The 24,669-nt window shown below is 35.9% G+C and overlaps 4 protein-coding genes across 6 annotated transcripts; 3 read left to right on the top strand and 1 right to left on the bottom strand.

Annotated features, from left to right (window-relative positions):
- On the top strand, positions 471 to 2,394 carry LOC18590512 (UDP-glycosyltransferase 71K1). The gene is made up of 2 exons (XM_007016062.2): positions 471 to 580; positions 687 to 2,394. The coding sequence occupies exon 2, from the start codon at positions 758 to 760 to the stop codon at positions 2,183 to 2,185; it is 1,428 nt and encodes a 475-aa protein (XP_007016124.2). The 5' UTR covers positions 471 to 580; positions 687 to 757; the 3' UTR covers positions 2,186 to 2,394.
- LOC18590510 (pentatricopeptide repeat-containing protein At2g29760, chloroplastic) lies at positions 3,686 to 6,457 on the top strand. The gene has a single exon (XM_018128061.1). It carries the CDS (start codon positions 4,209 to 4,211, stop codon positions 6,408 to 6,410), a length of 2,202 nt encoding a protein of 733 aa, XP_017983550.1. The 5' UTR covers positions 3,686 to 4,208; the 3' UTR covers positions 6,411 to 6,457.
- LOC18590509 (zinc finger CCCH domain-containing protein 25) lies at positions 7,816 to 10,218 on the bottom strand. The gene is made up of 4 exons (XM_018128062.1): positions 9,962 to 10,218; positions 9,740 to 9,849; positions 9,453 to 9,640; positions 7,816 to 8,808 (listed from the first exon to the last, which is right to left on the bottom strand). The coding sequence occupies exons 1-4, from the start codon at positions 10,132 to 10,134 to the stop codon at positions 8,122 to 8,124; spliced, it is 1,158 nt and encodes a 385-aa protein (XP_017983551.1). The 5' UTR covers positions 10,135 to 10,218; the 3' UTR covers positions 7,816 to 8,121.
- On the top strand, positions 11,511 to 24,305 carry LOC18590508 (villin-1). Of its 3 annotated transcripts, none has more exons than XM_018128174.1 (23): positions 11,539 to 11,651; positions 11,759 to 11,847; positions 11,926 to 12,025; positions 12,135 to 12,203; positions 12,630 to 12,866; positions 13,347 to 13,524; positions 13,597 to 13,726; positions 14,078 to 14,243; positions 15,230 to 15,380; positions 15,489 to 15,574; positions 15,674 to 15,829; positions 16,599 to 16,667; positions 17,089 to 17,157; positions 17,287 to 17,424; positions 18,184 to 18,312; positions 18,501 to 18,648; positions 18,800 to 18,810; positions 19,884 to 20,024; positions 20,209 to 20,334; positions 21,550 to 21,612; positions 22,503 to 22,713; positions 23,239 to 23,396; positions 23,754 to 24,305. In XM_018128174.1, the coding sequence occupies exons 2-23, from the start codon at positions 11,792 to 11,794 to the stop codon at positions 23,865 to 23,867; spliced, it is 2,706 nt and encodes a 901-aa protein (XP_017983663.1). In that variant the 5' UTR covers positions 11,539 to 11,651; positions 11,759 to 11,791; the 3' UTR covers positions 23,868 to 24,305. The 3 variants fall into 3 exon arrangements, 2 of the variants coding, with proteins under 2 accessions (XP_017983663.1, XP_007016120.2); XM_007016058.2 differs by having other exon boundaries at positions 11,539 to 11,662; XR_001929579.1 differs by lacking the exons at positions 23,239 to 23,396; positions 23,754 to 24,305 and adding an exon at positions 20,471 to 20,726 and having other exon boundaries at positions 11,511 to 11,662; positions 22,503 to 22,537.

Raw genomic sequence — 24,669 nt, 5'->3', positions numbered from 1 at the left:
TATTGTTTATATAATTTAAATGATATTATGTTTATTTATTTTTAATTTATTTTGTTTTTAAATAGGAATAATTTATAATTTATTTTATTAATAATTTATAATTTAAATGTTAATATTTATTTATAATTTAATATTAATATTTTATTAAAAGTTGGAATCAAGTGAGAGAAAGAGGAGAGAGAAAAATAATATTTTATACAAACAAAGTTGTAATTTTTTAAACTTGTAAGGGGTATTTTTGTTTTTATTAATTTTTGAATTTATTCCTCAACCTTGGAATAGCTAATACCATGGGGGGTGTTGGTATTAGCTATTCTTTAGTTTTGGAAGATTTTGAAGAATAGTCATTCTTATGAAATGACTATTCCTTAAATCATTTTTCAACCAAACAAAGGAACTAAAATTTCTTGAGAATAAAAGCCATTCCCCCAACCAAACATGCTATAAGTTTCCACTACAGCTAAGATAAAAAGCTTATAATAGTCAGAAAATAAAGCACATATCTTTAGCAAGCTGCACAGCGATTTGGTTCTGCTATCCTTTTCGTTAAAGTGGAGTCATAATAGTCTCAACAGAACAGGTGCATACTTTCATTCATTTCTCTGTTCATTCGCCCTTTTCACTTTTCATGTAAGTTTTTGGATTTGTGCTTGAAGCACTGCTTTGGTTGGTCTGGTCCCTTCCAGGGTACAATACAACATAAAGGCAGATTAAATAGGACTACAGGCCGAGAAAGGAAGATCAAACGAGCTGAGAGATGAAGAAAGTAGAGCTCATATTCATTCCAACACCAGGAATCGGCCACTTGGTCTCAACTATTGAGTTTGCAAAGCGCCTGATCCACCAGGATGATCGAATTTGGATCACTGTTCTTTCAATGAAGTGGTCTCCAAGTGCTTCAGTGGATGCATACACCAAATCGCTTGTTGCTTCGCAACCTGATCGAATCCGACTCATTGACCTCCCTCAAGTAGATCCTCCTTCCTTAGATCTTCGGAAGTCGGCAGAAAACTACATCTATGCATTCATTGAGAGCTACATCCCTCCTGTTAGGGATGCTGTCAGAAATATTGTGTCACTGAGATCTAGCTCGGATTCGGGCCGAGTTGCAGGATTAGTTCTTGATTTCTTTTGTGCCCCCATGATTGATATTGCGACTGAATTGGGTCTTCCTTCTTATATATACTTAACCACAAATACAGCGTTCCTGGGTCTCATGCTGTACCTACCAACCCGACATAGCCAGAACAGCTCAGAATTTGAAATCACGGATTCTGAACAGTTGATCCCAGGATTTGTCAATCCTGTTCCTCTTTGTGTTCTGCCTTCAGCTGTGTTTAACAAGTATGGAGGTTACACCGCATACGTCAAGGTTGCTGAAAGGTTTAAGGATGCCAAAGGTATCATTGTAAATACGTTTGAAGCGATTGAGCCTTGTGCTCTTAACTATTTTCTCAATGGCCCAAACCCTCCAATTTATCCAGTTGGACCAGTAATTGACCTCAATGCTCTGCCTCACCCAGAGTTGGACCTGGATAAACGCAGCAAGGTCATGACATGGCTTGATGATCAACCTCAATCATCAGTGATATTTCTTTGTTTTGGAAGCATGGGGTGCTTCGGAGCACCCCAAGTGAAAGAAATAGCACTTGGGCTAGAGCAGAGTGGGTACAGATTCTTATGGTCCTTGCGTATGCCACCACCATCACAAAATGATGCCACCTTAATTTACAAGAATCCTGAGGAAATGTTACCAGAAGGATTCCTGGAAAGGATCCAAGGGAGAGGGATGATATGTGAGTGGGCGCCGCAGGTGGAGGTTCTCGCCAATAAGGCAATAGGAGGGTTTGTATCTCATTGTGGTTGGAACTCAATCCTGGAAAGCTTGTGGTTTGGTGTGCCAATTGTAACATGGCCAATGTATGCTGAACAACAGCTCAATGCGTATCTGATGAAGGAACTCGGATTAGCAGTAGTGATGAGGTTGGATTATAGGAGAGGTAGAAGTGATCTTGTCATGGCAGAAGAGATAGAGAAAGCTATTCAGCTGGTTATGGATGGTGGTAGTGACTTGAGAAAGAAAGTGAAAGAAATGGCAGAGATGGCTAGGAAGGCTGTTATGAAAGGTGGATCCTCGTTCATTTCAATTGGAAGATTGATAGAGGATATGATAGGCAGCAACTGACATGTTGGCTACTTTGGTTCTACTGGTATATCAGTTTATTCTCTATTGTTTAAGAAAAGAAGACTTAAAAACTTACTATTCTCCTCTTTATAATGCATTTTGTTTTGAATCCCAATGAGCAGCTGTAGGCATTCCTGCTAATCTGCTTATGGTTGTTGATTTAAGTACAAACTACTTTTCAATTATCTGATCCCTATGCCTTTTTATAATGTTTCTTTCATTTCACTATGTTAAACAATTAAGTTTCTAAGCATTGTTTTGTTTCCACCAAGGAGAGATTGCTCAAAAAAGATATAAAAGCATGTGCCAACTTAATTTGTTTAGCACTAATATTGTTATTTTCTTTCATTACAATTAACCTTTATGGTTTGTAGCTCATCAACACAACTACTTTCATATGGCACCAAAGAATCAATACCTTCAAAATTTTATTTGAAACCAGGAATTGTGCAGAAAAGTTGGTATATGGCTGTTGTAATGCAGCCTCTGTTTTGGGTATGGCAAACAGGCAAGAATTGAGGCTTGTGGTGATTATGGTGACAGCCATACTATTCCCTTCGTACTAATCGAATTTATACATTATGAACAACATTCTAGGATTAAAACACTTGTTCAAGAAGCTAATACAGGTGTAAAACCAGATCACATTATAAGCATGCAGTGCACCACGTTGAGCTTTTTCAAATGTGTTTAAACATGCACCAAGATGCATGGTATCCAAGTGGATAGACATGTGGCATTCATCCCACTTGGCACATGCAAGCATGAGAGTCAACAGAAAATACCCTAAATCCATTGGTATCAATATCTTTAGGCGAAATAGGCAAAGAGATATTAACGCCATAGATAACTACTACATTTAATAACAAGTTTAATTTTTTTTATTTGGAATAGGGGTATCAAACCCGGATTAGGTAAGATACTGCAACGTTTCAACCACTGCGTATATAATTACCAGAAATTCCATCAAATGACAACACACAGAGCTAAGCAAATCAATTAGGTGTTGTCAGATCTTGTTCTTTTTCTTTTTTTTCTTTTTCGAGTCACCAACCTTCTTTGCTATAGTTTTGATGCTAACATCCATGTGCTTAGCTATGTGTGTTGTCATTTTGGTCCATCCAGGAAGAAAGCTGACGGATGAGAAAGCAGAGGTTATATTGATTCCAGCACCAGGATGGAATTGCCCTTCACTTCTACTGTCAATGCATACACCATATCACTCAATGAATCGCAACCTGATGGAATCAAACTCATTGACCTCCATCAAAGTAGAACCTCTTCCCATCCTTGGGAGCCTACTACATCTCTGCCGTTGTTGAGTGCCACATTCCTCTTGTAAAAAACCATCATCATGGATAGTGTTATAGCAATCTGGTTCAGATTCACAAAAGAGAGCCAAAACACTATGCATATATTAAGACAATTAATCAACTAGAAAAGAAAGAAGAAGGAAGACACATTATTTACTTTTAATTAATAATACATGATAATATTTGGACAATTAGCTAATTTCTGTTTAGATTGGGGAGCCTAATCATGTCAGATGCGTCATTACCAAGATAATTCCTCCTTATAGCACACAATTCTACTACTACTACAACATCTTTCAACCCCATTCTCTCCCTTGGAGATTCAATTGAACAGAGAACTCTCATTGTTCCAACAGCAAGCAGGCTCTCCTGATTACTAATTCTCCTATTGCTATTACTTGGCGCAACTCCAACATTTTTGTTAGCAGCCAGAACTTGATCATCCAGCAGCAGTGAAGGTTCAGTCATTTCCATCTCCCTTTCAGGTAATGATGTTTTGACAAATTTTCTTATCGGATCAAAGAGTTTTTACTGCTTATCTTATGCATTTCCTTCGCATTTTCCTTTCTTCAAAAGGGCAATCTTCGTTTGGAGAACGACCAAGAGTATCTAAGTGGGCTTTGGCCCGTATTCTCTAAGCCTCCTCATAAACAAACAGGCCTATCTATAAGTAGATAAGCCTAGCCGATGAAGATCCCCCCATCTGAAACATGGAAACTCTAGGCACCCGTCTCCTGTCTCTTCCACGTCATCCAACTTCCAAAACGGTCAATAACGACCATGACGACCCAGTTTTGTCACGTATCAACCAATGTACCAATTTAAACCAACTCAAGCAGATCCATGCCCAAATGCTCCGTACAGGCCTTTTCTTTAACCCATACTCCGCTAGCAAACTCTTTGCAGCCTCCGCTCTGTCGCCTTTTTCGAGCTTGGATTATGCTCGTAAAGTGTTCGATCAAATTCCCAAGCCGAATCTCTACACCTGGAATACCCTCATTCGTGTTTATGCTTCGGGCCCTGAACCCCTCCAAGGAATTTTGATCTTTCTAAGAATGGTTGATGAGAGTCCTTATTACCCCAATAAATTCACGTTTCCTTTCGTAATCAAGGCTGCTGCAGAGATTGTTAGTGTATGCGTTGGGCAAGCTCTTCATGGGATGGTGATTAAGGCCTCGCTTGGAGCCGATGTGTTTATTTCGAATTCCTTGATACATTTGTATTTGTCATGTGGGGATTTGGATTCGGCTTATAGAGTGTTTATGATGATTGGTGAAAAAGATGTTGTATCTTGGAATTCGTTGATCACTGGTTTGGCACAAAAGGGTTGTGCTGAAAAGGCTTTGGAGCTGTTTAGAAGAATGGATGCAGAGAGTGTGAAGCCGAATGATGTGACAATGGTGGGTGTTTTATCGGCTTGCACGAAGAAGTTGGACTTGGAGTTTGGGAGATGGGTGTGTTCGTATATTGAAAGGAATGCGATAAGTGTGAACTTGACTTTGAGTAATGCGATGCTTGATATGTATGCAAAATGTGGGAGTCTTGAAGATGCAAAAAGATTGTTTGATATGATGGAGGAGAAGGATATTGTCACGTGGACAACCATGCTTGATGGTTATGCTAAATTAGGAGAGTACGAGGCAGCAAGGCGAGTTCTTGATATCATGCCAAGGCAAGATATTGCTGCATGGAATGCTCTCATTTCTGGCTATGAACAGAATGGGAAGCCAAAGGAGGCTCTGGCCATATATCATGAGTTGAAACTGAGCAAGATTGCTAAACCTGATGAGATCACTCTTGTTAGCACTCTATCAGCTTGTGCTCAATTAGGAGCAATGGATATAGGCAGGGGTATCCATGCCTACGTAAAAGAGCAGGGGATTCAGTTAAATTGTCATCTTACAACCTCACTCATTGATATGTATTCCAAATGTGGAGATGTAAATAAGGCACTTGAGGTATTTTATTCTGTGGAGAGGAGGGATGTATTTGTTTGGAGCGCCATGATTGCTGGTTTGGCGATGCATGGACATGGGAGAGCTGCAATAGATTTGTTCTCTAGAATGCAAGAAGCCACAATGAAGCCCAATTCTGTGACTTTTACCAATGTGTTATGTGCTTGTAGCCATGCAGGGTTGGTGAAGGAGGGAAAAACCTTCCTAAATCAGATGGAACCAGTTTATGGGATTCCACCTGAGGTCCAGCATTATTCTTGCATGGTTGATATACTAGGTCGTGCAGGCCGTTTCGAAGAAGCCGTTGAATTTATTGAGAAAATGCCTATAGTTCCTAGTGATTCTGTATGGGGGGCTCTTCTTGGAGCTTGTCAAATTCATGGAAATGTTGAGCTTGCTGAAAAGGCTTGCAGCCGTTTGCTTGAGTTGGATCCTGGAAATCATGGAGCATATGTTCTTTTATCTAATGTATACGCCAAAACTGGGAAATGGGATAGTGTTTCTAGATTAAGGAAGCACATGAGAGTGACTGGACTAAAGAAAGAACAAGGTTGTAGCACAATTGAGGTCAATGGAGTCGTTCATGAGTTTCTGGCGGGAGATAACCGCCATCCACTTTCCAAGGAAATTTACTCAAAATTGGATGAGATTGTGGCGAGATTAAAATCAGTTGGTTATGTACCCAAAAAGTCCCACCTTCTGCAACTAATTGAAGAGGACGACCTGCAGGAACATGCCCTTAAGCTTCATAGTGAGAAGTTAGCAATTGCCTTCGGATTACTTTACATGGAAGCACCTCAGCCGATCCGAATCATAAAAAATCTTCGTGTTTGTGGGGACTGTCACTCAGTTGCTAAGCTTGTATCTAGGCTCTATAATAGAGAGATTATACTAAGAGATCGGTATCGATTCCATCACTTTGGTGGAGGACATTGTTCATGTAAGGATTATTGGTGAATGTCATGAGAACGACATTTAATAGAAATCACTCATCAAACTCTAAATTGACTTGTTAGTTTCATTACTGCTAATTGCTAACTAAAGGCTGCCATATATAGATTCCCAGGAATTTCAAGCTTAGAATTCACATGTTCTTGTTTCTTGCACTAATTTACAGTTTAAGGTTGAGGAATCTACTTCTTGTTCATGTTTTATCTTTGTACTAACACTTGATCATGCATCTGCCCTGTTTATTTTTCTAATGTTAACCTGGTAATTGATGTCAGAAAAGAAATTTTCAAGTCTTAATAGAGGAAAAAGGAAAAGTGCATAAGAGAAAATAAAAGAAACAAATTGTCACCTTATATAAAGACCAAATTCTTGTACTTCATTCTGACAAGAAGTTATCGATTCTTGGCTATCTCTGTAATTTGGAGCAGTAAAAAGACTGTTCATGTGAAATTTCAGCTACAAATTAAAGGAGTGCTCATTTGGTGAACAATTTCTCTTGGTGGGCAATGATTCTATTCTTGGTCTATGTGGGATCCTTTGAGCGCCATACCACTAACATGGTCAGATGGGCACTTATGGATGGTTGAAATGGTAAGAAAGAGACTCTTGAAGACTCTGCAAAACGTTGAAAAAGATTTAAAATTGTGAAAATCTGATGCAAATTTGTTAACTCTGATTAGGATATGCGTATGCCTACTGACTTGTTGATTCGATTTCAAGTTTGTACTCGAACGAGATTCAGGTGATCTACTATGGCAGCCTGGTCCAGATGGAATTTTTCGAACTTGGGGGAATCAAGAACACTTTAGTCATTACAGAAGAAGACTGGGACAATGTTGAAGTTCAGAATGTCATGGAGTAGCAAATGGTAAATGAAAAGGAGGATTCGGAGATCATCAAGTCCTGGAACCAAGTTTTGGTGAGAATATCTGACTCGTCTAAGGGGCAAAATTTTAACTAATTTGAAGAGTGTCAGGCTATCTGAATCTAAAAACATTGGCTATGCAGAAGAAAAACCATCCATACTCCAAAGAACTCCTAGAACCTTATCAAACGAAAACCAAAGGATTGATGGAGAGATGTTGGGTTGTGAGAAGGTCCTGTCTTAGTACCCGGGTTACCACCACTTAAAGTGGCAGCTGCTGATGAGAAATCACTTCCTACGAGTTAGAAGAACCTATCATTCCTGACAATTCCATAAGAATTGCAGCTGAAGACCGCAACATGCCTAGAGCTACTTCTTAAATCCAACCCATTTACTTTGAACGTGAATTACGTGCAATGTCTTATGGTGTGCTGTTTTGCTTCACTCTCCTTGGATGCCCCAATCAACGAGACAAAATACCTCTTCCCGAATATAACTCATGGATGCAGAACTAAGCGCCCACAAACCATGTTGCACAAAAGCAGGAAAGGGAAGAAACATAAGACATTAAATCAGCCATGAAGAACCTGATCTTAGGCTATACATGTAAAACATCATCAGGAATCGGATTAACAATTAAACAGTTGACCGATCATCTTGATAATCAAAAATTTGTGTATTGCTCCTGAAGAACAACCCCCCATATTTATGATGAATACAGAAACTTCAAACAAAGCTCAGGATACAGCTAGGCCAAATTAAGTAGACAATGGCTTTTAGATATGAGTGATGCACTTCGCACTGTACAAGTAAACATCAAGCACAGAGCTCCTCTCCGCATACATAAAAATTTTATCTATCTGACTTATGCCCACGATCATCCTTTTCTCCACGTTGATGGGAGGAAGAATCCCTGTTATAGGCTGACCATTTCTCCCCACCTCTCTTATCATAATCTTCTCTTGGATGAGATTCTGATTCATTCCTTACTAATTTTTTTTCTTCCCTCCTGTCATGATCTCCATTAGACCTTGGCTCATACTTGTCATCACCATGCCTTTTTGATCTCTTTTCATCCCTCCTATAACGATCTTCTCTTAACCTTGCCCCATATTCATCATCATCATGCCTTATAGATCTCTTTTCATCCCTCCTATAACGATCTTCTCCTGACCTTGGCTCAAAGTCACTATCATTGTGCCTTCTAGATCTTTTTTCTTCCCTTCTATACCGATCATCTCTCGAATTAGGCTCGAATTCATTGTCATTGTGCCATGTTGATCTCTTTTCCTCTCTATGATCATAATCTTCTCTTGATGTTGGTCCAACATCCCTATCATCAGACCTTCTAGATCTCTTTCCTTCCCTCCCATCACTTTTCTCTGAGGCCTTCTCATTACTCCTTGCTGGTTGAGATCCTTCTTGAACTGCACGCTCTTGCATGCCAAAACTTTTCTCATTCTTTTTTGAACCCTCAAATTTTTCATGTCCCCATCTTGAACTTTGATCCTGAGGACCCCAACCAGTGTTTGCAGCTCTCTGGGCAGAAAATGGAACAAGACATAAATAGGCAACACTATAAATAATATAACATAAAGGACTTTGGCATAGCTAACGATAAATGGCAAACTACATTCTCTACTTGATATGTTTAAAACACCAGCCCTTACAAGATGGAGAAAAAAAGCCAAGAATGACAAATAACAGACGGAAAACAAGTTTTTTTTTTTTTTCAAAAAGTAACTACAAAATTAACAAAGCACACTTCTCTTAGGCCATCATAGTTCACAAAATCAATTGGACAAAAACATTGTTGCATTCCGATGAGAAAGAATCCACATATGGTAACAAAGTGCGGTAGTCAATAACCATGCCAGTTTTATGATCTAGATAATGAGTTCCACGAAATAAAAGAATAACAAGATTACTCCATTCAACTCAAAATTAACATTGCAAATAGTACATGCTTTTTCGAAAGTACCACATATTAATCATTTTATTTTCACATAAATAAATTATTAAACAAACATCCCAAGGGAAACAGGTCCGCATAATTAGTAGCTAGCATAAGCCATTTAAGCTTTAAATTCATCTGGACTCCTAACACTGACTTAAGAACATAGAAATGATGATCATGAAGGGCCACCCAAATTAACCATGTATGAAAAGGAAATGAAACTTACTTGCTCATCATGGGAAAATTTACATCCAGCACCACGAGTACATTCACCTCTCTGGAAAGCACGACAAACCCCTCGGGCCTCCCTCTTCTTCTGTTCTTCCTTTTCATCTTCTTCTTCTTTCTTCTTATACTTTTCAACATGATCAACCCTTATAATTCGACCCAAAATCTGTGTCCCGTTAAGATTATCTTCAATACCAAAAAACAAACTCTATCATATCACTTTCTTCGTCATTAAAAAAAAAAACTGATGCTTAAATTTGAACGTTAAGAGAGTGAAATCCTAACCTACAGCAAGAATTGTACTTCTTTGATCCTCGTAAGCAAGAAAAGCAAAGCCTCTCGACTTCCCAGTACCCTTATCTCTAACAAGATTAACATCTACAATTTCTCCATATCTGAGAAAAATTAATAAACATTCAAGTCAGATGCAGGAAGTAAATTCAAACCAATGACGAATTCCAACAAAATTTAAAGCGGAAAAAAGGAAATTTGAAAAGGAAAATGTACTGGGAAAAAACAGCGAGGAGATCGCCTTCTGTGAGATCAAAGGGAAGGCCGCCTACATAAACGTAAGCCGAATCTTTGTACTTAGCGTGCCATGATGCTTCCTCCGATATCCCCAGATCTGCTTCTTTTGCGTTTATGTTCTGCAATCGCTTCACTAACGTTAATGGATTCATCGGATTCTGCTAAACCTTTCAGTTCTTCCCCCTATTTTTCAGCGAAAACCCTAAATTTTGAGTTCCCGAATTTGAACAAAACCCTTTACAAAGACAATTCCTTCATTTTTAAATTTCCTTGGCTCAGGCCCTGATTGTGGCGGCCCAAGTCTTAGGCCGATAAGTAAGAAGAATCTGGCCCAATATTCCATAAATCGAAGGGTTCCACTTATTGTTAATTAATAATAGGATTCTAATTGGGAATTAGATACATGTGCATATGAATGTAAGTAAGGGTTCAGGATTACTTGACCCGAATTATATTCCAATTATTAATTAATAAAAATAATATTTCATAAATATTTAATTTAAACTCATACTTGAATTTTGAAATGCATGTTAAATTCAAGCATTTAACATGAACATTTTAGTAAGATCCCATTTGATGGTGCCACTTACACAAATGTTATCTCAAAGTCGGAATGAATAGGTTTCTTCCTTAGATTCCCCACCCATTTTGACTACCTAATTCCTTACATATTAACCTAATTTTGTTTCCAACATTAATGCTTCTTTGATTAATGTTACTTACTTTCTTTCTACTCGCTGCGTTGTCAAGTTCATAAATCGCAAAAAGTTTAATAACTCTCCCATGCTTGACATGGTTCATGGCCTATACCATTAAGATCATTTTATTTTACTTTAAAACTCTTACCAACCATCATAAATTACGAACACGTCTTATATATATTTTCTTTTATATATATATATATATAACTGAAATTATCTTATTTTTATTTTAAAATATCTATTTATGTATTCAAACTAACATATTACATGCGTAATCAAGTAATTAAGATAATAATTTATTAATTTCAATCATGATTTTTTAAATAAATTTATAAATGAATTATTTTTATTAATTAATTCACCTAACTATGAGAACGTATCTTTGATTTAAAAGATTGTAACAGGTTTATTTTTTAAAATTATCTTTATTCAGTTATTAATATACAATTGCTCTCTTCTTTCTCGAATTAAATATTAAATAAAATATTTGTTCATTCAAGCGCAAACACGTGTCCAATTTCGAATTTGCTTTGTACTAAAAAATTTTAGAACCATCGATTGATGGTTGACGCTTAGGCTAGCCGGCACGACTGGCCAATCACCGACCCAAACTCCCAATTTAACGTCCCAATCCATTTAAAATACAAAATTAGGCATCCATCGACGTCGTTTTTGATTGCAAAAATTGAAATCCAGAGCGGGCGGGAGCGGGAACCAACAACAACCAGACCCCACTCTGCCACTCGCCCCTTTTCTATGATTGTCCACTTTCTTTCGTTTTCAACAAATCAGAAAAGCTTTCACTTTGGGCCGTGGGTCCCCAGTTAGCTGGACGATAAAGCCAAGCGTCTCATATCTCCTTCTCCCTTTCGGCGTTCCCCAACCTTTTTTATTGCTCTGTTAATCTCCATTCTTAAACACTGATCAGAATATTTTATTTAACATTTCTCTTTTCAACTTTCTGTTTGGTCAGTTCCAGGTTTGGTTTTTCCTTTTCGTTTTCCCCTCAAATTGTTTCTTCTTCATTTGATTTTGATCAAGCTTTCAGATCTAACATTCAATGCCTCGATTGCAGATTGTGTTCTTTAAGTCTAATTGATGAGAGATAATGGCTTTTTACAGCAAAGACGTTGATTCAGCATTACATGGCGCAGGGGCAAAACCGTATATTCATAACTGTTAACTGTATTTCTTTTTTCCTTGTGTTTCTCTGTTTTAATCTCGTTTTTTGTGTATATCTAGTGGATTAGAAATCTGGTGCATTGAGGATTTGCGGTTGGTTCCCGTTCCAAAATCCTCTCATGGAAAATTCTACTCTGGAAGTGCATATGTCGTTTTAAGTGTAAGTTTTAGCGTTTTAACTTTTTGGTCTAGTAAAATGGAGTTATGATTATTACATTTAGATTTTTAAAGATTTATATGTTTGGATTTTTGGTTGTTGTTTGAGACAGACAAGCGTGCTAAAAAGTGGGCCTCCGCAGCACGACATACATTATTGGATGGGAAATGATGCAAATGAGGTTATTGATTGTGTTTTTTTTTTTTTTTCACATTCTTGTCTTTCTATTCATGGACAAGATTATGTTTCAAGATTTCTATTGAATGTTAAATTTGGTAGTTTCTTCAATATCAGGAAGAGTTATGATACAGACAAGAAAATGGATGGAACCTGCCAAATGTGTTTGACCTTATGTCCAAATAAAGCAAGTTGTTAGGCCTAAGTATCACTCCGCTTGATTGAAATACGATTGAAACTTTTTTGTTAGAAAAAATTATTGAAATATTTTAGTATTTATTAATTGTATTAAACACTGTTTTTTTTTTTTTTAAAAAAAGAAGGTTTGCCACCTGAAACCCAAAATTATCAGGTATTGATCCATTAATATTTACATAATGCAGTCTTATGCTACTACTGGGTATTTTGAGAATGGTTGCTGTATTGGCAGGTAGACTCAGCCTTAGCATCGGACAAAGCACTGCAACTAGATGCAGCGCTAGGGTCTTGCACTGTGCAGTATCGAGAAGTTCAAGGCCAAGAGACAGAGAAATTCTTGTCATATTTTAAACCTTGTATTATTCCTGTTGAAGGAGTATATTCTTCACAGCCAGGGAACTCAAATGGTGAAACAAACCAAGTCACCTTGTTAACATGCAAGGGAGATCATGTAGTTCATGTTAAAGAAGTAAGTTGTGTTTGAAGTTTGGGAAAGGAATTGAGATGAATTTAATTATTTGAGTTAACATTCCAAAAAAAAAAAAAAAAACCCTCTAGATACATGTCTTATAACATAATTACCGAAATAACTCTGCAGGGCAATGATGAAAATTCAAGTTGAGAAATTAAAACTTGAAAGAGCCAAGTTGCTCTTGTGGTCTATTTTACAAGACAAAATCTAGTGATCCAATAAAACACTTGTTTAGGGATGATTGTTCTATAGCAGGCATATTTTGGTAATTACAGGCTGTATTTATATACAATGCCAACAAGTCAATACAAGGAGTCTGTTCAATAATAAGCCATGAACTCATTATCAATCTTTAAAATTGAATGGTTCTGTTATGCACTGGTACTATGTTGATAAATACACAAAGTAGTTTTGTTGTTCTCAATACCTTGGCTTAACATTAACTATGATTCTTCCTATGTCATGCTTGCTGACCAGGTGCCTTTTTCTCGATCATCCTTGAATCACAATGATGTATTCATTCTTGAAACTGCATCAAAAATTTTCCTCTTTAGCGGGTGCAACTCTAGTATCCAAGAAAGGGCTAAAGCTTTGGAGGTTGTTCAGTATATCAAAGAGAATAAGCACGCTGGAAACTGTGAAGTGGCAATTATAGGTTGGAAATTTTCTTGCAACCTTTTTTTCCAATAAAAGATATCGCAATTATTAAATGGTTCTCTTGCTGCAGAGGATGGAAAATTGGTTGGTGATTCTGATGTTGGTGAATTTTGGAGTTTTTTTGGTGGTTATGCACCAATTCCCCGGGACTCAGCTTTGGCTGGTGAGCAACAAGTTGACAGTCCTGTAATATTGTTCTGGTGAGTTTGGCTTTGAATTTTGCTAATATGTCTTTGTCAACTTGAACAAACTTAGTTCCTAAGTAGTTGCAAGGTTGTATATGAGTAGTCAGAAACAACTGTGTTGTGCATTTGTAAGAGTCAAATCATACTGTATACCTTTTGGCTATTACCTCCTATATTTTTATAAATAGCTGCTCTTTTCTAACTTTTGAACTGGTGTAAGATGTTGTTGATTGAATCAATTCGTCCTGTTAGTTTCTGTGTTACTCTTCTTCTTTTCTTTCTTTCTGTTCTCCAAGAAATTTTTTTTTTCTCTTCCTTTAAATGAAATAGCATACCTTTCTCGAGTGACACTTTAAGATCTTTCAGGATAAATCTTCAGGGGAAACTATCTCAAATTGGAAGTAATTCATTGGATAAAGATATGCTTGAGAAAAGCAAGTGCTATATGCTAGACTGTGGTGCTGAAATTTTTGTTTGGATGGGAAGAAATACTTCAATAACTGAACGAAAGACATCTATTTCAGCTGCAGAGGTAAGAGTTATTTTCTTCTGCTTCTTGCCCTCTCCTTTCCATCCCGCTCTTTCTACTCACACATGTAGATGTAAAGCAAAATGTTGGATTGAGTGCATCATTAGGGGGATATGTTGGATGCATTTAGAAATGCCAGGCCTGCATCTATAGATGAACTGACATTATCCCTTTCCTCCCTTTACCTCTCCCTATTCTCCCGCATTTTATCCCAAAATCATAATAGCCATTTGACCTGATATAATTTTTGTACAGGATGCTCTGGCTTCTTTGGAGAAGATTGGCAAGAATATTATTAATTAAGACATTGAGTTAATATGATAAGCTGTCTTGTACCTTTTCTTCAAATGCTGTAATGTTCCTCAATCATCTAAGCTGTTTATAGAATTATCAAGTCAGAATGCAGTCTATTAAGCCTTTTTGTGCTTTTCTTTTTTTGGTATATCTATTTATATCAAAAGTTAGCATGGAGAATGAGAGGCAGTGCTTTGCTTGAGCTGTAGATGAATAATCTCTAATTAAATTACTTGTTTTAGTATGAGGTTACTTACATTGGTTCCTTATTCCCACATACCAGCCTTGACTAAACAAGGTGGGCCCCCTATTTCACTTTATGGCTCCCTCAGGCTATGTATAAAATACAAGCGAGAAAATTTCTGACAATAAATGATTTTATTATTCCCTTAAAGAAGACGGACATCCATGGATATCAGGTTCTGTCTTTAAGTGAAACTTTGATCTACTGGAGTCCACCTTCATAGGTTTCTATCTTTTCCAGATTTACACTCTATGGTTTTACAAGGTTTTATCCCTCAATGTAGAAAGTGCCCAAAAGGCATTAATTGTATGAGATAGGCTGGTGAATGTAAGGAGCATTTGTGATATGTAGATTGAAGAATTTGTTGACAAGTGTTACTGCCTCTACTTATGCTTGCCGGCAGGAGTTTAAGGCATTCTTTCTGACTGGATTGCTGGCTACTCTTTTACAGGATTTCCTCAGAAAGCATGACAGGTCAAGCAGGACTCACTTAACATTTTTAACTGAGGGTCTAGAAACTTCAATGTTTAAATCCTACTTCAATATTTGGCCTCAAACTGCAGAGACCAAGCTGTATGATGAAGGGCGAGAAAAAGTGGCAGGTTTGCACCTATTGCAACAAAATTGTTGGAAAGAAAGAGGTGGAAGGGGATCAGTTGTAGGCTATATATATGATGCACTTATAAATTTCACTTCATTTTCTCTTTCAGCAATATTCAAGCAACAGGGTTATGAAGTGAAGGAGCTTCCTGAAGAAGACTTCCAGTCTTATATAAATTGCAGAGGCACACTGAAAGTAGCATCAATTTCAAGAAAATGATTCTTCTTTTTTCTGAGTGATGGCTTAAGCCTTTACTGTCTCATATTTTGTGTTTTTGCAATGGTGAAATGCCAGGTTTGGCGGGTAAATGGTCATGAACTGTCCCTTATTCCAGTTTCAGAACAGACAAAGCTCTACAGTGGGGATTGCTATGTTGTGCAGTATACATATCCTGGAAATGAAAGGGATGAGAGTTTATTTTATGCATGGCTTGGTCACCGAAGTGTACTGGTAAGCATGCTTCATTAATACATGATAACCTTTTTCATTTAGATCTTGAGCTTTTGTCTGGTAAACCAGGAGATGCTTGAGATTGGGCATTAGGATCCATCCCAATCCTACAGCAAGCAATTGGAATCTTAGACATGCAAACTTTATAAAAAAAATCCTTTAGATTACTGCATAGGGCATGCGAGAATATTTATCCTTTTTGATAGAGATCCTGTATGTTTTTTTCTATATATGTTTAATCAGGATTTTTAATCAATCACAATTCTATAATGAACAATTAGAAGCGTTTAATGTTGCAGATTTTATACGTGATGCCTTGCTTAAATGTTGAAAGGTTTTGCTGCCTTTGTTATGAGTTATTCAACTAGTAAAGTATTTATTTGAAATATGAACTTTTTCTTGAGAAGCTAAGTTTAACTTGTAGTGATTGTTGAAGTGCTATCATGACCAAAGGCTGTAAGTATTTTTTTAATGCCAAAGGCAGTAGAGGAAGAGCAAAGAAACAATACCAATGAAAATATCTCATTAGATATGATCATGTCGAATCAAAAACAATATGACTACTTATTTCATTCTGTGCTTGTGAGTTGCATTTTCTTGTTTGGACTAAAATGTTGGCTCTTAATTTCATGCAATACTGTTACGTATGCAATTTTGGTATCTTCAGCTATATTTTGCTGTAACATTTTAGTTTTTACATATGATCACTAGATCAGCTTTCTGACCATGTCATTTGTCTCCTTTTCTCATTATCTGTTCCTTCCTGCAGGAAGATAGAGCTGATGCCATCTTCCATATGAGTGCAATTGTTGATTCAACCAGAGGGGATCCAGTAATGGCAAGTTCTATTTTTCATTCTCCAACACGTATTATAATATTTGTTACTTTGGTTTGATTAACCTGATGCTACAAGTTAACTTAGGATGTTCAAGAATTAATCAAGTAGTTGTAAGTAATTTTTAGTGTATCTTATGTGATTTGTCTCTATGTGATTTTGCTTTGTCAGAGAAAGCCAATGGTTTTACTCATTCATGGTACTGAAAATGACAGGCTATGTCATACAGGCAAATTCTTATTTTGCTCTTTGTTGACCATTGCAATGGTCCTTTGCTTTTCTGATTCTAAAGGAGTATGATCTATTTTGCTATTCTTCATGAATGTATGAGGATTAACTACTAAGGGATATATGTATAACACTAACATCTTTTGAATCTCAACAGATGATGTTCACTAGGTTAAATCTCATGTTTTATTTTCAGGCTCAGGTTACTGAAAATAGAGAGCCAGTTCAGTTTTTCCTTATTTTCCAGACATTAATTGTTTATAAGGTTGGTTCTTCACAAGATACGTTTGCCCTTAATTACTTTCGAGTATAAATTAATTTTTGTGCTAATCTACCGACAAAATAGGCAGTCTTCTAACACTACATTGTGCCTTTTTTTTTTTATAAAATAAAGGGAGGTATCAGTGCAGGGTACAAGAAGTTTATTGCTGAAAGTGGTATTGATGATGATACTTATGATGAAAAAAAAACAGCACTTTTTCGAGTTCAAGGGACGAGTCCAGAAAACATGCAAGCTATCCAGGTTGATCATGTAAGTCCAAGATCTAACATTCATCCTAAAACAGTACCCTTGTTCTCTCCCTCTCTCTCTCTCTCTCTCTCTAACACCTCCCATCTCCCTCCTTCTCTCCTCCTCTCTCTCTCTCTCTCTCTCTCTCTCTCTCTCTCTCACACACACACACACACACACACACAACCAGACTTACACCCACAGGCGTTCACATGCCTTAATACATATTGTTTTGCCTGATAACCATTCAAACATCATATTTCTGTTGGATGCCAATAGGAGCCTCTGCAACAAACATTAATATCCTGTTGTCAGTATAAGAATTATGTTTTCTTTATAAGAGAAATACACTTCCACATTCCAAAATATATCCTATATGTTTATACAACTTGTGGTACTTGTTGAGAGCAACCTACCATTGCCATGAATATGATATGCCAAATATAAATGAGTTAGTGGTCTTGCATTTAATTTTTTATAGGAAAATCAGTTAAAAAATTGAATCTCCAGTTTACTTTTGCACCTTCTGTTTGTTTGCTAACATGATTACTATGCTTACATTGTCAAAAGAGCAACACTTGATATCAATTAAGTCATCAAATGGTTAAGTCATGCTCAAAGGTTGATTAGTTTTCATCTTGAGAAAGCTTTGAACTTTCAAGCAGAATTATTTTTTTTTTGTTTAGGCTTTCTCAAATTATTTAGCTGGTTAGAATAATTTTGCTTCGGTACATATGCTCCTCCACATATGACTGACTTGTTAAACTAAAATCTTTTCAGGTTTCAAGCTCCCTGAATTCATCCTACTGTTACATCCTGCAAAATGGAACATCTGTCTTCACTTGGATTGGGAATCTCACCTTGAGTAGAGACCATGATCTTCTTGATAGAATGCTTGAACTGATTAATGTATGTAATTATGTTATTCAAATGGGCTGTAATATTAGATATTTTAATTAGTTTCTATTTTAGCAATAAATTTTCTCTCAATGGCTGAGAAAGCCATTGCTACAAATTTATGTTGTGAATTTCTCATTGTTGTTTTCTGATCCTTAATTTAATCATCCTTGATTTTATTTCTTTGATGCTATTTACAGCCAACATGGCAACCCATATCGGTGAGGGAAGGAAGCGAACCAGACAGTTTCTGGAGTTCACTTGGTGGAAAGACAGAGTATCAAAGAGAAAAAGAGATGAAAAAATTCATAGAAGATCAACATTTATTTAAATTTACCTCTACTGAAGGTAAGCAAATTTCCTCTCTTTTTACTATTGTTCTCTGGAAGGATAATTTGCTTCTGCATTGGTTCAGAAGATTGCCGGCTGTAAATTGCTGCAAAACATGTCTGACAGTTGGTTATGGTTCTTTGCCGCTTGGTTTGATTTCCCTTTTCAGGTGATGTCAAGGTACACCTTGTTTGGTTCTTTTGGCTTGCATACCTTTCATAGTTAAGCATGTTTGGTTGCAATATAAATGTTGTCATCAACTCATATTGCACATATAGATTTTTAACAAGGAGTTCATTGAAATTTAGGCTAGTTAAGGGAAATGCCTATTTTTGAAACCATTCAAATGTCAATAGGATTGACATTACCTATCTATGTTAAATTCAGTTCCATGGACTTTCTGTAAGGAGAGATCTCTATGCTCAAGTAGATTGAATGGACTTTGGATATAATCATAAATTTCATCCTTTTTGCTTATTCCTAGGATTGCATGTCATAGAGACATAAGAGTTCTTTAATCTTTACAGTGTTTAGGACCTGTTGTGAAAGTAGGTTCTTCGTTCACTTCCTTTTGTGAATGTGCCTTGCATAAGCAGCCAAGTCTACGGATTAGTTCATCCATCATTTTGGTCAGAAACATTTTAACTTTTCCCATGAAGCTGGTCAATTGCTTTTTGAATTTCCTTTCAGGATAGCCACAGTATATACTACAGTTTGTCATGTATTGTAGAGGAGAGTATTATCACTGTCCAAACCTTTTGTCAGAATTTTATAGCCTAGGTAGTAAAAGGAAGGGACTTAAATTTGCCTGGTGAATCATGTCTCAGCTGAGTGTCTAAAATGAAGTATAGAGAAGTCATGTCATCTTGGATTAAACTCATTAATCTATGATAAAGATAAATATATATATATATATATAATGGTCTGAAAGCATCTCTTTTAAGGGGTTTGGCTGGGTTTCTTATGCAAATTTTCTGCTTTCTTGAAAGTTTGCTAATCAGTTTTGAATCATGCTGAATTTCTATCTGATTATTCTGGACATAAAATGGTGCGTAGTTGATGAAATTATTGTGGTATTCCATTCTCTTCTCTGTAAAAATTTGAAATTCAAAAGGCAAAAAATTAGTATTATGTTCAGTTTTTTTTTTTTCTCTAAAGAAAGAATTTGTTGCTAAATTGGAAAGCAACTATTGAGTTATAAAATACCTCTTTGATTTTATTGAGGATTTACTTTGGCTTGGTTTTGTTTTCAGGTTAAAGAGATATATAGCTTCACTCAAGATGATTTAACTACTGAAGATGTACTAGTGCTAGACTGCCATAAAGAAATATATGTTTGGGTTGGACGCCACTCAACTATTAAATCAAAACAAGTAGCCCTTAATCTTGGTCTGGTAAATTATATGCCTAGACTCTCTCAGAACTTATTTTCTCAAAGGTCTTCTTTGTGTCCTGGATTATCTGTAGTTTGGCATACCAATATTTTGATGTTGAACATTTACAAATGTTATCATTATGTGAATGTTTTATACTCTTCAGTTCTTTCTATGCTCTCATATTTGTTTCCTTGACTGGCAGAAATTCCTTGAAACAGACATTCTGGAAGAAGAACTTTCTTTGGAAACTCCTATATATGTTATCACTGAAGGCCATGAGCCACCATTTTTCACATGCTTCTTTGAATGGGATCCCTCAAAGGCAAATGTAAGTGGGTAATCTGCCTTAGTTAGAAGTACCTATTATTAGCTCCTTGTCAATGATGTTGGTGTACTTTCACTGTCTTGGCCAATCCATATTTTTATTTAATTTTTTATGATTGTTTCTAATCAATTTCCATTAGACCTGGATACCCAGTCAGTGATGACCGGTGATGCAGAATAAGTGGATATCGGGGTTGCGGGGGCATACTTGATATTGTGAAATCTGTGAAGTACCTTTATTGGATAGAAAACACGTGTAATATAGTAGAAAATGTTTCAGCAAAAATACTTGAACTTTGAGCTGCTGGTAGTGTCTAAGGCTCTGTTTGGCATAACAATGAGATTGATAGTAGTCAGATTGAAAACAGTGGTGACGGTGAAATTGATAGCTCAGTGGTGAGACAAAGTGCATTTTGTAATTTATAATTTTACAATATTTGATTTTGAAATGCAAAAGGAAATTCAATGAAATAATAATAATAATAATAATAATATAGTTACATGTATGTCTAAGTAACAAAAAATTATTATTTTTGACATATTTCAATTGTATTGTAGTAATAGATAAAATAAAAATTAGTATTAACTACTAATGGTATATTAAATAAACTAAATGAAAATTGTAATAAAATAAAAATTCAATGAAATAATTACTAATTGTTTATATATTGAAATAAAATGAATATGTTAGTTATAATATATTTCACATATATTAGCTAATCATATATTTCACATATATTAGTTAATCATATATTTCACATACTTATAGGTAACAAATTATATTTTTTTAAGATGTTACAATAGTATTTTTATTCTTAATTATGAATATATTAATTTATTTAATTTCATTAATTAACTATGAATATATTTATTTTTATGTACTTACTAATTTATTTGATGATATAGATACATAGTTATTTATTATATGCTTACTTGTTTATCTATTTATTATATTATTATGTATCTTTGTCCTTTGCATTAAATGGTTTGAACTAATGTCAAGTTCAAAAAGTAACATTAGTAAAAAGTAACATAATAAACAAAGAAGGATTTTATTACTAAGTTTTTCATTTTATTTACTTTTTCCTCCTATCAGAGAATATCCTAGTTTTGCTGTGTGGGAACTTATTGTGTAACTGGTATCTCCATGATTTAGTTATGCATTTTGGCAGCAAGAACACGTCCAGTTTAAAGTTTTAATTGAGTTGCTGTCTTGCAGATGCATGGCAATTCATTTGAGCGGAAGCTTGCTACCTTAAAGGGGAAAACATCAAGTGGAACTGTAAGTGACTGTTACTGAGCTTTATTTAGATGTATGTATGAGAATTTAGGTATGAGGTTCATTATGTGGGCATTCTTTTTTGACTTGATATAGTTTCTCCCACTTGTTTCTTTTTTCCTGAGTTTCTGTTGGTCTCTGTCTCACCATTAAAGAAAGAGGATATCTTCATTGATATTTGGTCTTGGAGTTTTGTATGTAGAATGGAATAGACATGACAGTCAGCCAGTTTTCTTTTAGAATACAGAGTACAGAAACATGAGTTTGTTGGACAGTGGAGATCTGCCTGTTCGTCCATGAGTGACATTTCACAGTGTGCTTAATCAGGGAAGCTGTTAAATAATGTCTCAAGTCACTGGGAGTTTTTCATCCTGTCTACTATAGACAATTGGAATAACAGTCAGCTGTAATTCTTGTTTAATTATTCACTAAAGGAACTAGTGTTTGTGGGACACTTCACTGCTACATATTCAGATGCTATGTGCTCAAGTTACATAATATTTTATTTATACCTTTCAAGATCTAGTTGTCCCTTAGCATTCTCAACAGATGTTAAGCCGCGTGCGGCCAAGGCAAGGGTGACAATACCTATAGGGTGGTGCAACAATATTTGTACTTATTGCCAGATAGTTGTCATTGATGGCCAAAGGCACCTTTGGTTCAAGTAGAAGAAACCTTTTCCTTGCAAAAATTTTATGATCAAGCAAAACCAAATAAATGCAACCCTGGAATTTTGGTTTTCTTTTTTTTGTTAATCTTTTTAGAATTTATTAGCAAATACCACATTTTGTATATATAACATATGTTTTACTGAAATACATTGGGATACTTATTGAACTTTACAATTCTAAAACAAAATTAATTTTACACAAGCTTCATGCGATACCATTCAGGCACCAGCAAGAAATGCACGGAAAGCTTACTCCAGGGAAGCTACCCCAGATGGCCCAAGAAGCAGATCTGGCAGTTCAAATGGATGGGAAAGAAGTGTATCTCCTGCATCTAGCAAATCAGGTTCACATTTGAAGTTTTCTGACGACCACAATGTATCCAGCCCAACACCAATTGTCAGGAAGCTCTTTACGGGGTCCTCACCTTATCAAGGTGCATTGAACATAATTGATTTTTCAATGAAATTATTTAGGCTTAAATTAAGTTTTTGTGCCTGTATAGGGAAATGCAATTTCATTAGTTCATAATCTCTACAAGATCCGGCAGACTCGAATATTTTAGAACAGGGGAAAAAGTAATGCATCTGATGTAATAGATACTAAGAGTCATTGTAAGTTTTCCTAGCTTTAAACCACTCAATGAGTTGCATTCTTACTGATGACCAGACAAAACTTGATTATGACCTTGAAATTGGAATACCTTAACCCTCTTGGATCAACAACTTGCACAGTTGATTCAGAGTGTTTTAGTTTGAATAAAGAAGAATCTGCACTAGGCAGAATGATTCTGACAAAGACTTGCATGCGTAGACTGAGGTCGAGTGACTCCATTTGCAAACTAATTTACCATGCACATTATGCTGGGATGCCTTGTTTTATTTATAACTTTTCTATCTAATTATGCTGTCTTTCCTGTCGTAAAATATGTAATTTTTTTATTGAATCACCTTTTTTGCAGATTCTCCGGTAGTAAAACCAAGCTCCCCTTCAACAAATGAAAACTCAAACCAGATTGATACAATTGAGACCAGTGCAAATGCATTAATATATCCTTATCAAAGATTGACAGTGGTGTCAACTGACCCAGTTCCAGGCATAGATGTGACCAAAAGAGAGGTAACAGCTAACAGTATACAGCTTTTAAAATCTTGTTCCACCTAGTGTTCAAACTTCAAATAAACCTTTTAAGGATACTTCAACATTTATGAATTCCTAAGTTTCAATGCAATTTGAAACAATGTGACTTGCTATTTGTCAAGGGAAAAAAGGGATCTCTTATCCTTTAAATTTTGTGAAAAAAATTTTAAGCTTTTGACATGAGACTGCATGTGAAAATAAGACAACCAAAATTTAGAGATTGAAATTAGTATTTCTTACAATGATAATCTGTTAATCACTGCCATTACTTTTTTCAGCCTATCCTTGTGATACATCCTTGAATGCATCTGAATTTGTGGTTACATATTCTTGTAGGCATACTTGTCAGAGGAGGAGTTTGCAGAAAGATTTGGCATGCCGAAGGGAGCCTTCTACAAGCTTCCTAAATGGAGACAAAACAAGCTCAAGATGGCAGTCGATCTTTTTTAATCCTCACTAGCTGGAGATTACATCCAGTTGCCCATGTCTTGATCGATGACAGCTGCCTGCAGTTAACCACTCCCTTGTCTCATTCGACGGGACGATGAGCCCTTCACCACCCAGTTATGTTCCAGAAAATGCATCTAATCTCTTTAGTCTATTCCCTGAGCTTAGTCTATAGTATTTGGTTTATGCCTCTCCAGAAAAATCATTGATCATTAAGTAAATACTTGGTTTTCTATGTAGTTTTTTGAAGCATAGTTGATCACAATGGCTCTTCTTTCTTGTGGTTTCGATTTTCAATTACTAAATTGTTCAAAACGAAACCAGCTCTTTTTGGACAAGGATAATGATCCTATTTTTGATCTTAGGTTTTGTTTGAATATAAGACTGGAAAATAATAAAATGGTTTTAAGGCTTGTATCGATGCTACTGTTTTTAAGATTTTATCATTGATAGTGTATTGAAAGAGTGTTTAATTGTCCTTATAATTACTATTTAATTTAAAATTTTTCTCACTTTAATCAAATTATTATCAATTTATTTTTTTATACTTAATTTTTTTTTTCTTTCAACGTGAAATTGTGTCGTACATTTATTACTGTTGAAAATATCTTACATATTTCATCAAGGTTGCTTTCTTTGTTGGTCCCGCAGTTAATTGATGTAAGGCATAGTCAACAATGTCGTCGCTTATTTTCTACGGAAGCTACTCCGTCAAGTTATCTTCCTTGAACTACTTGTAGGCATTCGTGACGTTAAAGGGCCATTTTCATGCCCTTTTCCTTAAACATCAACCATTGTATTCATA

This window comes from Theobroma cacao, chromosome 9, assembly GCF_000208745.1.
Source record: "Theobroma cacao cultivar B97-61/B2 chromosome 9, Criollo_cocoa_genome_V2, whole genome shotgun sequence".
NCBI lineage: Eukaryota > Viridiplantae > Streptophyta > Magnoliopsida > Malvales > Malvaceae > Theobroma > Theobroma cacao.
Note: the sequence above shows the minus strand (reverse complement) of the source record. Positions and strands in the feature narration are given on the sequence as shown.